At 40.0% G+C, this 14447-nt stretch overlaps 1 protein-coding gene across 1 annotated transcript; it reads left to right on the forward strand.

Annotated features, from left to right (window-relative positions):
- The first annotated feature begins 1084 nt into the window (after positions 1 to 1084).
- On the forward strand, positions 1085 to 1987 carry T2R62 (bitter taste receptor Modo-T2R62). The gene is given in 1 exon segment (NM_001039852.1): positions 1085 to 1987. A coding segment is annotated over 1 exon segment (903 nt).
- The last annotated feature ends 12460 nt before the right edge of the window (positions 1988 to 14447 follow it).

Here is a 14447-nt window from a genome sequence, read left to right on the forward strand (position 1 = left end):
CCATTTTACATGTGAGAAAACTGAGCTTCAGAGCTGCAGTGCAGCATAATTAATGACAGTGGTAGGATTTGAACCCAGACCTTCTGATTTCACATCCAGTTTGCTTTCCATTGTATTATGTTACTTTTCATTTTACTTACAGAATTGGTCTTGGGTAAAATGAAGTAGGGGACAATCTGTGCCTTACTTCCAATTTCCCCTTCTCTTAATTAATCAAAATCTTGCCAATGATCTTTTCCTTTCCCCTTTCCCTACTCTTGTACTTGACCTCTTGGGATACTCTTTTTCTGAGCAGAAACCTAGCCTAGCTCTTTCCTTTTCCCTGCCTAGAAACTTACTTTTTCTGTTTTACATTCCCCTAAGGTCTTGCTACTGACTGAAATCAGGAACAAATTAATGCCAAGATGCTAATTAATGCTATTCTTATGGAAAAGATGGAGAGATGTGGGTTGAATGATTGCACAATTAAGCAGATTCAGAACTGGTTGAATGGTGGGGCTCAAAAAGATAATTATTAATTAGTGGTTTAGTATCTACTTGATACCTACAAGGTGGGACTTGATCCAGTAGTCACAGAGAGCAAAATAGATAGAAGAGTGAATCCAGGGCATGAATGGACAATGAAATGTTTACATTATAGACAGGTGGTAGATTAGGATGTCTAATAGTGGTGGTGTTGGGATGGATAAGGTGTCACTAGGAGAGAAGGCAGGGAAGATCTAGGGGACTCTTATAGAAGGAACAGCATGCATTTTTGGTAGGATTCTCAAAAGGTCCCAGAATCAGTAGCCTATTTACAGATATTTCTTTGCTTTTGGCTCTCATAAGAGACAGGCAAATCTAGGATAAACAAATAGAGACTGGATTCAATGACTGCTCTAGGTTAGATTTGCATCCATAAAGGTGGGACGATTCTTTTCAAATCCCTATTAGACACAGAGAGTGTCTACCTGCTTTTCCACTTTCTCCTGCATAAAACAAAGAGAGCTGCTGAATTCTTGGTGACTCTGACCTATTATCTGATCTCTTCTGGGAAAGGTGTCCTGGAGCAGCTGAATCTCACCAGATGTTCTGTAAAAGAGGAATGCCCAACCCAATTACTCTCTTCTTCATGATCTTCTTTCTCCTAGAATCTGTGATTGCAATTGTAGAAAACAGTTTCATCTTCATGATACTGGGCAGGGAGTGGATGCGATGTCGGACCTTGCCCCCTGGTGATATTATCCTGGCCAGCCTGGGCATCTCCCGCTTCTTTCTGCAGTGGATGTCAATTTTTAGTAACTTCTTCACTTATTTCTTCCCGTTTAAACTAAGTGTATACTTTGGTACTTTTTGGACTTTTAGTAACATGACCACTTTCTGGTTCACCACTTGCCTTGGCGTTTTCTACTGTGTGAAAATTTCTGCTTTCACTCACCCAGTCTTCCTTTGGCTGAAGTGGAGAATTCCCCAAATGATCCACTTGTTCCTGTTTTGCTCCCTATTGACATCCATTCTTTTAACTACCCCACAAATTTTAACAACCTTTTTAACTTTCCAAGTGAAAGTTCCTGGGAATTCCTCAGAAAAGACCATTTTGGAAGATAAGATGTGTGCATACAGGATACATTATTTCATGCCTATGCAATTGTTTATTTTGTTACTTCCTTTCCTCTTCTTCTTAGTCTCTATCATCTTCCTCATTTCCACCCTGTGCCGACATTTGGGGAAGATGCAGCACCATAGCTCTAGTCTTCAAGATCCGAGTATGCAGGTCCATATCACAGCCCTAAAGTCCCTTTTCTTCTTTCTCATCCTCTACACATCATACTTTCTTCCTCTGATCATCAGCACCATCATACCCATTTCAGTAAGCAGTTCTTGGTTTTGGGTAAGGGAAGTAGTGACCTATGCTGGCATCTCCATCCATCCTGCCTTCCTGATCCTGAATAGTCCCAAACTGAGAGGGGCTCTGAAGAAGATATTTCATGTCCCAGAGGCTGCATAAGAGGAATTCAGCTTTGAAGTATTCAAAATATTGAGCAATAACCAATATTGCTGTGTGTAACATAGGCACATAAGACTTAGGAAGGAAGGAAAGAAGGAAGGAAGAAAAGAAGCAAATAAGGAAAGAAGGAAGGAAGGAAGGGAAGAGTGAGAGATGAAGGGAAGGAGGGAGAAAAAAGACTTTTTAAGTGTTTATAATATTCTAGCACTATAACAAGCACTAGGGGTACAAATACAGTCACTTAGTAATGACCTTTCATCTTCTCTACTATCTCTTCCCCCACTATCCAGTGCATTCATCCTTAAGTCCTGTTCGTTTTCCTTCTGTAATATTTTATAGTTAATTGAAAGGTATTTTAGAGTCCAACTTCCTCACTTTAAGAAGTACTAAGGCCATGAGAAATCAAGTGATTTGTCCAAGGTCAACAATAGGTAAATGTTTGAGGCAGAATTTTGAAACTAGTTCTTCCTGTGACAAAGTCTAGCACTCAATCCACTTCATCATGATTTTATATTTCCTTATTTTGTTCTCATACTCATACACACAGCTACAGTATAGCTCCTGACCTGGGCTCTAAAATCCTTATGCCCATATGATGGTACTGATTCATCATTATTGGCCTTCATGTCCATCCTGCAAAGAAAAGTTAGATACAGTTCAATTATTCAAGTGTGACTATGAGCAAGTCACTTAGCTCTTTAAACCTGGCTTTCTTCATCTAAGAAAGAAGTGAGCAATGTGTGTGTTTGTGTGTATGTATGCGTATATATGTCTATACAATGCATTATTATTGTTTTTCAGTTGTTTCAGTCCAGTCTGATTCTTCATGACTTCATTTGAGGTTTTCTTGGCAAAGGTACTGGAATGGTTTGACATTTCCTTGTTTAGCTCATTTTACAGATCAAGAAACTGAGGCCAATAGGGTTAAGCAACTGGTCGGATTTGAACTCATGAAGATGAGTCTTCCTGACTCCAGGCCCAGCACTCTGTCCACTGTAACACCTAATATAATGTATACTGTATATAAAATGTACACTATACATATGAACATGTCTATACACATGTTCTATGTATATATAGATGTATACACATGTACATATGTGTATAGACACATACACATGTCCTATATATATATACATACACAATGGAGAGAATAGCATTTTCTCTACCTACCTCTTGAGATCATGAGGAACAAAGGATCTTGTCAGCTTTATGATGAAAGAAAAACAAGATTTCTTACTATTATATCATCACTCTCTTCAGAAACTGAGAGTGGTTGCCAATTGCTTCTCATAGTCCAACTGAAATGCATCATGGGCTTCAGCTGACCCCAACTCTGTTCCCAGTGACAGACTGTTCTCATTTGATTTCACTCAGTTGATTACTCTGGGATAGTTTTTTCAGTTATGGCTTAACTTATTTTGCTTTCTCTTCCTTTCAAAACTGAACTAGAAACACATTCTCAGTACAATGTCAGTTGCTGGAAGGCACAAGTTTGAGTCTTTGTATCTTAAGGAAATGACAAACCACTCCAGTATCTTTGCCCAGAAGACCCCAAATGAGATCACAAAGAATGAACACCACCACCAAATGCCTAGAAGAATAGTGAAACAAATAAGGACCCAGACTCTTTGTCAGGAAGACCTGGGTTCAATTCCTACCCAAGACATATACTGACTGTATGACACAGAGAATTGACAACTTCTTAGGGCCCAAGACAGTTCTTGAAGATTATAATAAGCTGCTGAGGCAGCTAGATAGTTAAGTGGATAGTTAGGCCTGGAGTCAGGAATTTCTGGGTTCAAATCTGATCTCAGACACTTCCTAAACTGTGTGACCCCGGGCAAATCACTTAATCCTGGTTGCTCTTTGGCCTTGGGACTGATAATATCTATTCGAAGACAGAAGGTATGGGTTTAAAAGCATTCATAGTTTGTTAGGCAGGTACTGATTTGTATTGGTAGAGGAAGTCTCCTAATGGGGATATCTGCATACCAAAGAAATCCTAGGTCCACTCCAATTGCTTCTCTCTCTCTCTTTCCCTCCTCCCTGCCAAATAAAAGCAAAGTAATATTCTGGTATCTAAAACAATGCCTTCAGTCAATACACAAACATTTATTAAAGTTTTATTATATTCCAAGAACTGCTAGTATTTATAGAGCAACTTCAAGTTTGCAGAGTGCTTTACAAATATCATCTCATTTTATCCCAACTGGGAGGTAGGTGCTATTATTAGCATCCCTATTTTATAAACTGAGGCAGGCAGAAGTGAAATGACTAGGCTAAAGTCACATAGATAATAGGTGTGAGGCTGAATTTGAACTCAGAACTTCCTGACTCTAAGACTAGTACTTAATCTACTGTTCTACCTAATTGTTGTAGGGATATAAAGAAAAGAAATGAAACAATCCTTGTTCTCGTTGAGGTTACATTCTAGTGGCGTTTGACACCTAGATACTTAATAAATGCTGAATGAATTGATTGATAAACTAAACATATTCAGTTTAAGTATAATGACTTTGGTCCAGACTATTGAACCATTTTCCCCAGTCACTCTGGTGATGTCTTATCCTGATTCTAGCTTTCTGTAGTGGCCCTTCCCAACAGGATGAAGCTTCAGGGTTGAAGAACCTCTTCCATTGAAGTGGATGACAGAGAAAGCCAACCTTGGAATGTGGAAGAAACATGGCATCCTGCTAGGAGGGATGGCATCTTCCCTCTGAAGCTGTCTGGGTACTCAGTGCTTTGGTACTCAGGTTGTAAGCTTGTTTATAAAGGAATTCCTCTTCATATTTGCATAAACTCATTGAATTCAATGGAAACAGCAGTTGGGAAGCAGAGTTTTGGCTTTTGGACATGAAATCCAATGAAGATATAATTTGTGCACAAGTGCTACTTCCATTCATTAGGAGAGGAATAAGACCTGAGTACTGATCAACATCCAAGTTATTACTGTGAGTGAAAACCTAGGATAACTTTTTGTTGGCTCCTGGTAGGGAGTGGCTAAACTGAACTGAATTTCTGACTTTTGGTCCAGCTGGAGGGTGGGGAAAAAGGATACAAAAGAGGGACAGATGGAATGGGAGAGGAAGAAATTCAGGAATAAACTGTTATTTGCTTAATTCACTTCTAATAGTCTGATTAAAATCATCAGTATACCACTGTGCCTTGAGAAGGGCAATCTAGCAGAATGTGAACTTCAAGCTATGGATCCAGATGGATAATTCACATGACAAAGCATAAACCAATATGAGTGTGGGACAGCACCCATAAAGGGGTGGGGTCAAGAGGAGAAGGTTAACTGGTTCCCTAATGGTCTAAGAGATGCACAAGAAGTTGGGACGATCCTCTAGGCACCTCTGGTATTTGGTAGTTCATAGAATATGTGGGAAGAGCATTTGATCCATAGCAGATATCGTATGGACCTTACTACTACTAAGAGTCTAAGGCACAAGTCACAGTACCTAACTTAGTGTTGTAAGAATTTAAATTTAAGTTTTTATGCTAATATGAAAGTCCTAAAGTTGTGTTGTGGTCACTTATTTAAACATATTACAGCTTAAGTCAAAATGACTTTTAGCTGCGTCATACTAATGCCTCAGCATTTACCTGTTTGAATTTTTCTGTAGAGCTGTTATTTGCTCCTTGAATAAATAATGTCCATAAGATTTAGAAATACTCAAATAGTTCTGTGATCTCATCTGGTTGGGTGTTCCATTCAGTGTTGTGCATCACATTCTATACATGCCTGATTGTGCACTCTCATAAGTTCTTTCTAGGGTGCATGCCCAATATCATTAAAGAAGAACTTCTTCACCTTCTCCCAACATCTTGAAGATACCATGGAGCACCCTGCCTGTTTATATGTTATCCTTTTCTCTAGGACCAGATTTTAATGACATCTCACTGGACTTCCCTTCTCTCTTTGGAGACCTTATTGATCCCAGCTTCCCTGACATAGTTTACTGGTCTGGGAGCACAAAAAGTTCCCATCCTGGTCATATGGCGGCTTCTTGGAACTTGGTGGGTGCCTGTGACCATGTGAGTCTCTTTACTCTCATTTCTTATTGACCAAATGGAGTTTCCAGGTGGAGATAAGGAAGATCATGTCCAGAGAAGCTAATACCCATTTTGTGTATTCTTGCTTTGTTAGGGCAAAATAAACCTCTCCTTTATTAAATGTTCAGTGATTTGTGAGTGTCTTATTTTGTTCCAACAATGAACTTGAGTGAAGAGGGTACTGGCTTTAGAGCCTTGCTTGCAACATGCAGCCAGCCTATCTTCTTTTCCTGACACATGATTCCTTGATAACTTACTTTATCCCTGTTTTTTGTTTTTGTTTTTTTCATTCCTCATTGGGTCTATGTTGAAGCTTCTCACACTCACCATGTACTTTTCCATTGCCAACTGGGTGATACTCATTTTCAGTTCTTTAGAGGCAATGATGTTCCATTGTCATATAACAGTAATGGTGAACCTATGGCATGGGTGCCAAAGATGGTACACAGGATGCTCTCTTTGGGCACTTGACCATCCTCCCTCCCTATCTCCTCACCCCCAGAGTTTGGTACTAAAAAGGCAGAGGGACTCAGTTGGTTGGAGCTGCTTCCTTCCCCCTCTCCACAGTGCCTGATGACATTTTTTAACATCATTTGACCCTCTGTCCAGCAGCCCAATGGGAGCACACAGCAGGTAAAGTGGGTGGCTCACAGGCAGAAGAGCTGGAGGGGAGCTGAGTGCTTGGGCCACTCTCCTCCCCCTCTCTACACTCACTGAGGATATTCCTCACTTCACCAGTCCCTTTGCCCAGTGTAAAAATAGACTCGAATCCAGGACTTCAATCCCCAGAAGTCCATGCTCCACTTCCCCAGAATGCTTTGTAATCTCACTGAATTCTCACCTGGGATAAGAGCAAAATATTATTTAAAGACTCTCCACCATAGGTGCGGGTCTCTTTTTATTTCCCTCTTTTTACTTTCGCTTCGGAGCACACGTGGCTCTCCACCTAGCAGGCAAGATGTGAGTGGTTGTGTCTAGGCCTCTCTCTGGTCTAGACATGTGCTTTTCTTACTTGTATATTCTTAGGTTCTCAACCTTTAATAAACCTCTTAAAAAATAGTACTCCTTGCAGAGAGAAACTAATTTCTATCTTGCCTCAGTCTCCCCTAAATTTTAACTTTTACACCAGCAGCCCAATGGGAACAATTTCTCCCTCCCCTGTGTGGAGTAAGGGGGGTGGTGAGGCATACCTAGCATATAGTGAGGGGGGGGGGAGCACAGCACTTGGTCTGGGGGTTGGGGTTGGGGATGGGGCTCTATACTCCATCTTTCTTTTCCATAGGGTCCTGTAGACTGACACCACTATCCTGTTGTTTGGATTTCCCTACAAGATAAACTGAACATGGAATAACCATCAGGGCAACACTGGCACTCTAGTGACTCTTCTCCCCAAGAGTCCTACACTGATTCCTGAAAAGTTGCATTGCTATCCTTTGATTTTTATTTACCTGGAAGTAAAACATGGCTTGGACAGCTAATCTCCTTCCTCTTGGATTGACTGAATCACTAACCATAATAGCAGGGAGTAAAATAAAAATATTTTGCTTTCCTCATGCCTTGACTTTAGACTCTTACTACTCTTCCATCTTTGGAGAGAGGGGCACATGGATAATCCTGTTCTCTCTTCAAGAGGTACACTGTTTGGGGAGTTTCTCTTCCTAGGACAGGTCATATTCTTGAACTCTTGAATTTGGGATAACTTAAGAAACAACGTCCAAGGCCAGCACTGTTCAGGAAATCATCTTTCACCAACTAGAAGGCTAAACTGTGAAACTGGAAAGCCCAGCAAACACCCTCCTCTAATGAAGAAGTAGGTATCCAGGAATGACAGTGTCTATGAATCCTGTTCTCAAGCCATGTGGACAAGTACATATAGCTCCAATGTTTTTCTCCTGATTATTCTATTACAGCCTCAGCTGTTAGATCTTGATAACAAAGTCCCTTCCTCAGGATTCTGGTCTCTGGTCTGTGTTCAGAAAGGCACTAAAGAAAAGCAAAAAGGTAGCCAGGAACCTTCCTCTTCAGTCTATAGGGTTATACATATACAGCTGCCAACTTATTCTGCTCCAAGTTAGCCATCAACATTAAGCATTTAGGGTGGTGGGGAGAAGAAATGCTTCCCCTCCCATTTACCACAGTTCCAAGGTCTCTGCAGGTCTCTTTGGAAGGAAAAGGTGAAAATACAGGATCTGTTAGATCCTTTTTATAGGATGGCAAAAAGGGAGACTCCTTTGACAAGGGTCCATCATCCCAAGTCTGAACTAAATAATTTTTCTTAGGGGTTGTTCCAGTCTTTGAATTCCCATCTCCTAGCAGGCATCCAGGGACTGACAGTTCAGTCATTCAAACTTATTCAGGAATCTTCTTTTGTTCTCTTATCAAGGTTCCAAAGGGCATGCCCAAGTCATCTATGGGGAGAGGTATGGACACCAAAGGTCCCCAAAAAGTTTCCCTACAAGTAGAACACAACAAATTGAGCAAGAAGCTTCTTTGACCAAATCCTCTTAAAAGAGTTAAAAATAATTTTTGAGTAGGATGAGATTTCAGAGATCATTTTGCCCAACTTTGACCTGAAGTATGAATTCCTTTTCACAACATCCCCAATAAGTGGTCATCTGATTTTTGTACAAACGTTCATTGATGGGAAACATTTTCTTTAAAGTAGTCCATTCAACTATTTAATAGCTCTAATTGCTAGAGCTTTCTTTCTTAAATTGAGTTAAAATATGCTTCCCTTTAACTTTTTAAAAACCCTTAAATTCCATTTTGGAATCAACACTGCAGTGGTTCCAAGGCAGAAGAGCTATAAGAGCAAGGCAATGGGGGCTAAGTGACTTTCCCAGGGTCACACAGCCAGGAAGTGTTTGAGGCCAGACTTTTGGTCTCATTTTGGACCATCTAATTGCTCTCCCCTGCCCCCCTTTAACTTTTACTCACCAGTTGGGCCTTCTTGGGCCAAGCAGAAAGATTCTGATTTCTTTCCAACTGTAAACTAAGGCTTGACTCCAATGGAATCTGGGCCCTTCTTTTCCCAAAGGGAAGAAAACTGGAGAGATAACTGGCAATTACGGATCTTCACAGGACCCAAATTTCTCTTTCTCATTCAGAAAAGAAAACTGGAGGAAAACTATGCCTGTATAAGTCAAGAATAATCTTTATTAAGTAGCTACAATGTGCATGTGAAGTAGTCCAGCCTATTACTGAAGCTTGAAACTGCAGGAAATGGGTTTATATATTTTCCAAACAAAAGGAGGCAAGCAATGGGTGGGCAATGGGCTGATCCAGGGAGGAACCAGGGCATTTTATAGGTTAGGGAGCTCCAGGCACAGGGGTGGGGTGGAGAATACCAAGAAGAGGGATGGTGACTTCTAGGCAATAAACAAGATAAGCAGGATATTTCAAAGGGTTCCAAGGCTGGTTCCATATCTCTGAGACTGCTCAGAGCTAGTCTGAAATGTTTTTGTGCAAGAACGTTTACAGGATCCCTTCCAGGCCGTGCATCGTTGTTTTATCAGTTAATCTTGATTTTTCTCATCAAGAACTGAAACCAAGGCAATTCTAAACAATGAAAAACCATGAGAAACTCAGACACTTTGACACAACATGACTACTTTTCAAATATTTGAAGCAGTGAGTATATATACCTCATTAATCTTTTCCTATACAGGTGAAACATTTCCCTTTTCTTCTATGATTTTTTTAAATGATATAATTTCAAGACTCCTTACCATCCCATTTTCTTTCTGTTTTCCTCCCTGTTAAAGTCTGGCACTCTAAACAGAAAAAATACTCTAGGTGGTACATGACTAGTGTAGACTACCCTGGGTCACCTAACCAAATCAATCCATAAAGCGTTAATTCCCAACAAATAATCATTTAGTCTTCTACTGAAGACTCCCAGTGATGGTGAATTCATTATCTCTCAAAGTAGTCCATTTTCCCAGTACTGTGCCAATCAATATGTTTTAGGGTGTTTATGCATAGCAGCAAGTAAGGGGGCCTGCCAGAGAGGGGAGACAGTAGGGACCATGAGTGGTAGACTTGTAGTATTTTTTTCTCTGATGGCACTCCACTTTTTGGACACATATACTCATTGTTCATGTCCACTGCCCATAGTTCAAGTAAGGAGGAGGCAAATAATAGCTAGGTGAATAAGGACAGAAAAAGAGCTGTAGGAGTTCTATTCAAAGGGCGTTTGCCTCTTCAAATGAGGGGAGAGTTAAGTGACTCACCTCTTCCCACCTACTCTTCTTTCCCTATCTATGCAGGTAGAGAACACAGTTTTTACTTGTGAACATATCAAGATTTCTGAAAAGGAGCAACCCCATTAACTGCTCTGTTTTGGGGTGACATGGAAGAGATTGATACTATGCATTCTCTTCATCATCTTTGTGCTAACTACAGAACAATATCATCTGGTGATTGTTTCCCCACCATGATGTTTTCAAAGAGTCAAGTCTTCCCTCATATGCTCATATAATCAACCCACATTAATTATGTGTCTACTAAGTGCAAATTATTATGCTAGGTACTAGTACTTTGATGGCTCCGTGATATATATATATATATATATATATATATATATATATATATATATATATATATATAAAATTATCTGTAGGCTATAATCCTTACTCTCCAGGACTTTTTCTAAAATGTCCTAGAGCCATTTTTATCCTAGAATTAAAACACTGGAAAAATATTTTCTACTCCTGGGAACCCTATTTCTGATTGGTTGGTTCCTTCCAGAACCTCTATTTTAAGGAGGCGACCCGGGCCAGCAATATCTTTATTCCTTATCATCTTGCACTCCTGATTGCCCTAGATTTTGTCTACAGCCCTAGGGGTCTGTAGCTCCCTTCCTAATATGTCTTCCTCCATTAGAATATAAGCTTCTCCTGGGCAGAGTCTATCTTTCTTTCTGCTTTTATTTGTATTCCCAATGCTTAGGACAATACTTGGCACTCTAAACACTTAATAAAAGCTTATTGATTTGATTTAATATGGATCCTTCTTCACTGATGTGAATTTAATACTCTTCAGGCTTTCTTTTCTGGTGCAAGTTTTATCCATGTTTCTCCTATTTCATCCTTAGAATATCTATCAGATTATACATAGAGAGCATGTAGAGAGATAGATAACCCAGGACCATTGGTTCTAAATCCACTAAGCAGTTCAGTTGTGCCATAGGGCCTCCTATTTCATTTATGAGTACTCCCCTGCCCCTTATAAGTATAGGTATTGATATATGCAGATTTCTAGGGGACCCTCTCCTCTTCTATGGGTATTCTTCTGGGTTCTTGTTTGGTGATTCAGAGATTAATAGAACAGGACAGGAAATATATATGATTGCAAGCCAAAGACAATTCATTTTGAAAGAAATGGATGCAAATCACTCACAGGCTCAGTTACTATTGCTCCCTTTGCATCTCTTTGATTTACATTGCATTTGACTAATCTTCAACAAAGTTAGATTGATTTGAAATGCTCTTCTGCCTATGCTCTGCATCTGTCCACCCCTTTCTATTGTTTTTTTTTTGCAGACACCCTGCTTTTTCTCTCCTTATTTTTCTCATTTAATTCTCCTTCCCACTGTTCTCTATATGCTCAGATCTCTAGTGTTCAATTAGTTAAAAATCTTCCATGCTTTCAACAATGATCCTAGAATTTACTTCTATAAATTCTTTTAGGGTTTAGTTGATTACTTAAAGTAATCTGGAGAAAGCTATTCCAAACACTTAACAAGCTAATCCTAGTTTAAAATACAGTACACCAAAAAAGGTCAGTGTGGAAGGCATAGTAAAACCTCACATTTGGATGGTAAGTCATGCTATTTCTCTAAAGGCTCTGCACATGGTGGTGGGACTAATGTTTCTAGATGCCCATAGTTGGGCAACTGTGTCCATTATTTGCTGCTAGTCAAACCAATGGAATCTATTCAGGAGCATCTGTCTGCCTGCCTGGAATGTTCTGCTTCTTCCTTTCCATGTATCTTAACCCAGATCAACACCTAGGACCCCCGGCTTGAGCGAGACAGTGTGAGTCTCACCAAAGAAAACAGAAAGGATAAGAGGCCCCACATTTGCACTCCATTTGGTAGGAAGGTACAGTGAGATAACTATCCCATCCAACAAAGTCACCCTCAGAGGTCAGTGCATGGACAGTCACTCTGCATAGGTTAGATAGAGACCTTGCTTTAGGACTAAATCTTGTGGGTGAGACTATAGTGACTCAGTGGTGAGCACAGTGAGGAAGAATGCAGGTCTTGTTAAAGAATCAGGAAATGCTCCTTTTAGGAAGAGGACTTTTTCTCACTTTCCATAAATAGCAGGATGGAAGACCAACACAATATCTATGGATCTCAACCTCCAGAATGGAAATCCAGGTGACATACACCAAGAAGGATGGCTACCTCTCCTTGGATGGGCAGTGCTGCTCCTCTCAAGAAATGGAAAGTATTACAGCAGAGAATCAGATATCTCATCTTTCAGGGTAGTCAGGCTTGGGTGAAGCTTATTTCACAATCTGCTTCTTTTTAGTGCATTTAAACTTTCAGCTTGATTTCTACCCGTCACTCAGTGTACTTTCCTCTTCCAAAGTCAGTGGATGTGTATTCTGGGAATACAATTTCATTATTTTTTTAAAAATCCTTATCTTTTGTCTAGGATTTGATCAATTCTAGGACAGAAGAGTGATATGGGCTAGACAATTGGGGTTAAGTGATTTGTCCAGAATTACACAGCTAGAAAGTATCTGAAGCTAGATTTGAACCTGGGTCCTCCTAGCTGCCCCAATGCAATTTCATGTTAATAAGAACCATTTATGGAGCACTAGGGGAGAGAGTCAGGCTTGGAGATGGGAGGTTCTGGATTCAAATGTGACTGATAATTCCTAGCTATGTGACCCTGGGCAAGTCACTTAATCTCAATTGCCTAGCTCACTGCTCTTTTGCCTTGCAATGGATGCTTAGCATTGATTCCAAGACAGACAGTAAGAGGTCTTTTTAAAAAATAATTATTCCTCTTCCTCCCAGTATTTGGATACTGCATCTCCTGCTTCTTTAAGCACTGGTTCCCAACTAGTTTTTGAAGTTTCAAGGCATCCTTATTTCCATATTCCATGCAAAGGAGAGGCAAACTGGTTCTGGAGTCAGATCACCTGGGTTTAAACACTTCCATAGACTCTATTACCTATGTGACCTTGAATGAATCGCTTACTTTGTCCAGGTCTCAGTCTTTCTTTAAAGAAAACCATTGGCTGATAGGTGGCACACTGGATAGAATGCCAGATCTAGAGGACCTGGCCTTAGTCACTTCCTAGCTATGTGACTGTGGACAAGTCATTTAACCATTTGCTTAGCCCTTACTCTTCTGTCTACTAAGCCAGAAAATGAGAGTTTAGATAAAAAAAAAATGGGTTTGACTAGGTCAGGGGTTCGTATGTCTATGAACTTAAAAAATCCATCTAGCTACATTTTGGTAATTTTGTTTCAACGTAAGTGGTTTCCTTTATAGTTCTGTGTATTTTCTTTTATTCATTTAAAACATTATTCCAGAAGAGGTCGATAGGCTTCCCTAGACTACCAGAGGGGCCTGGGACAAAAAGAAGGTCAACAAACTCGTATTTGAAGTCCTTTCTAGCTGTACGTTCCTATGACCCCACTGTGGCAGTTGGGCCAGAACTTGAAAACTTACCCTAGGCTATTTCTTACAATCTTCCAAGTTAGGAAGCTCTTAAAATTAACTGCGAAAGGAGGGGTTCTTAACCTTTTTTGGGCCACAGACCCCTTTGGCCATTTCACATGGTTAAGTCAAAGGACTCTGTCTCAGAATGATGTTTTTAAATGCATAAAATCAAACACAATTACAGAGTAAGGCACTTATGTTGAAATAACATGATTAAAAAAGAAAATATGTTTTTAAAAAGAACTCAGGTTAAGAAATCTTATGAAGGCAAAGAGAAGACCCAAATCCTTTAAACATTGATGCCTGTGCCAAGGTAGAAAGACCTGTGCTGTGCTTTTAGGGGGCAGATAGGTGCTTCAGTGGATAGAAAGCCAGGACTAGAGACTGGAGGTTGTGGGTTCAAATCTGGCCCCAGATGCTTCCTAGCCATGTCACCCTAGGCAAGTCACTTAACCCCCATTTGCCTAGCCCTTACCACTCTTCTACCTTGGAACCAATATACAGTATTGATTCTAAGGCAGAAGGTAAAGATTTAAAAAATATCAAAGTGTGCTTTTATTTATTTTTTCAAAGTGAGCTTTTCAATAATTTCTGCTACTTTCATTTCTGAGTCTGTCTCCTCTCCAGATGTTTGTAATTGATGACTCTTTGGGGCCACCTTATATACATGTGCCATACATTAAAGAACCTCTTTTCACATGGAGTCTGAGGGCAAT

This window comes from Monodelphis domestica, chromosome 5 (assembly GCF_027887165.1).
Source record: "Monodelphis domestica isolate mMonDom1 chromosome 5, mMonDom1.pri, whole genome shotgun sequence".
NCBI classification, from domain to species: domain Eukaryota; kingdom Metazoa; phylum Chordata; class Mammalia; order Didelphimorphia; family Didelphidae; genus Monodelphis; species Monodelphis domestica.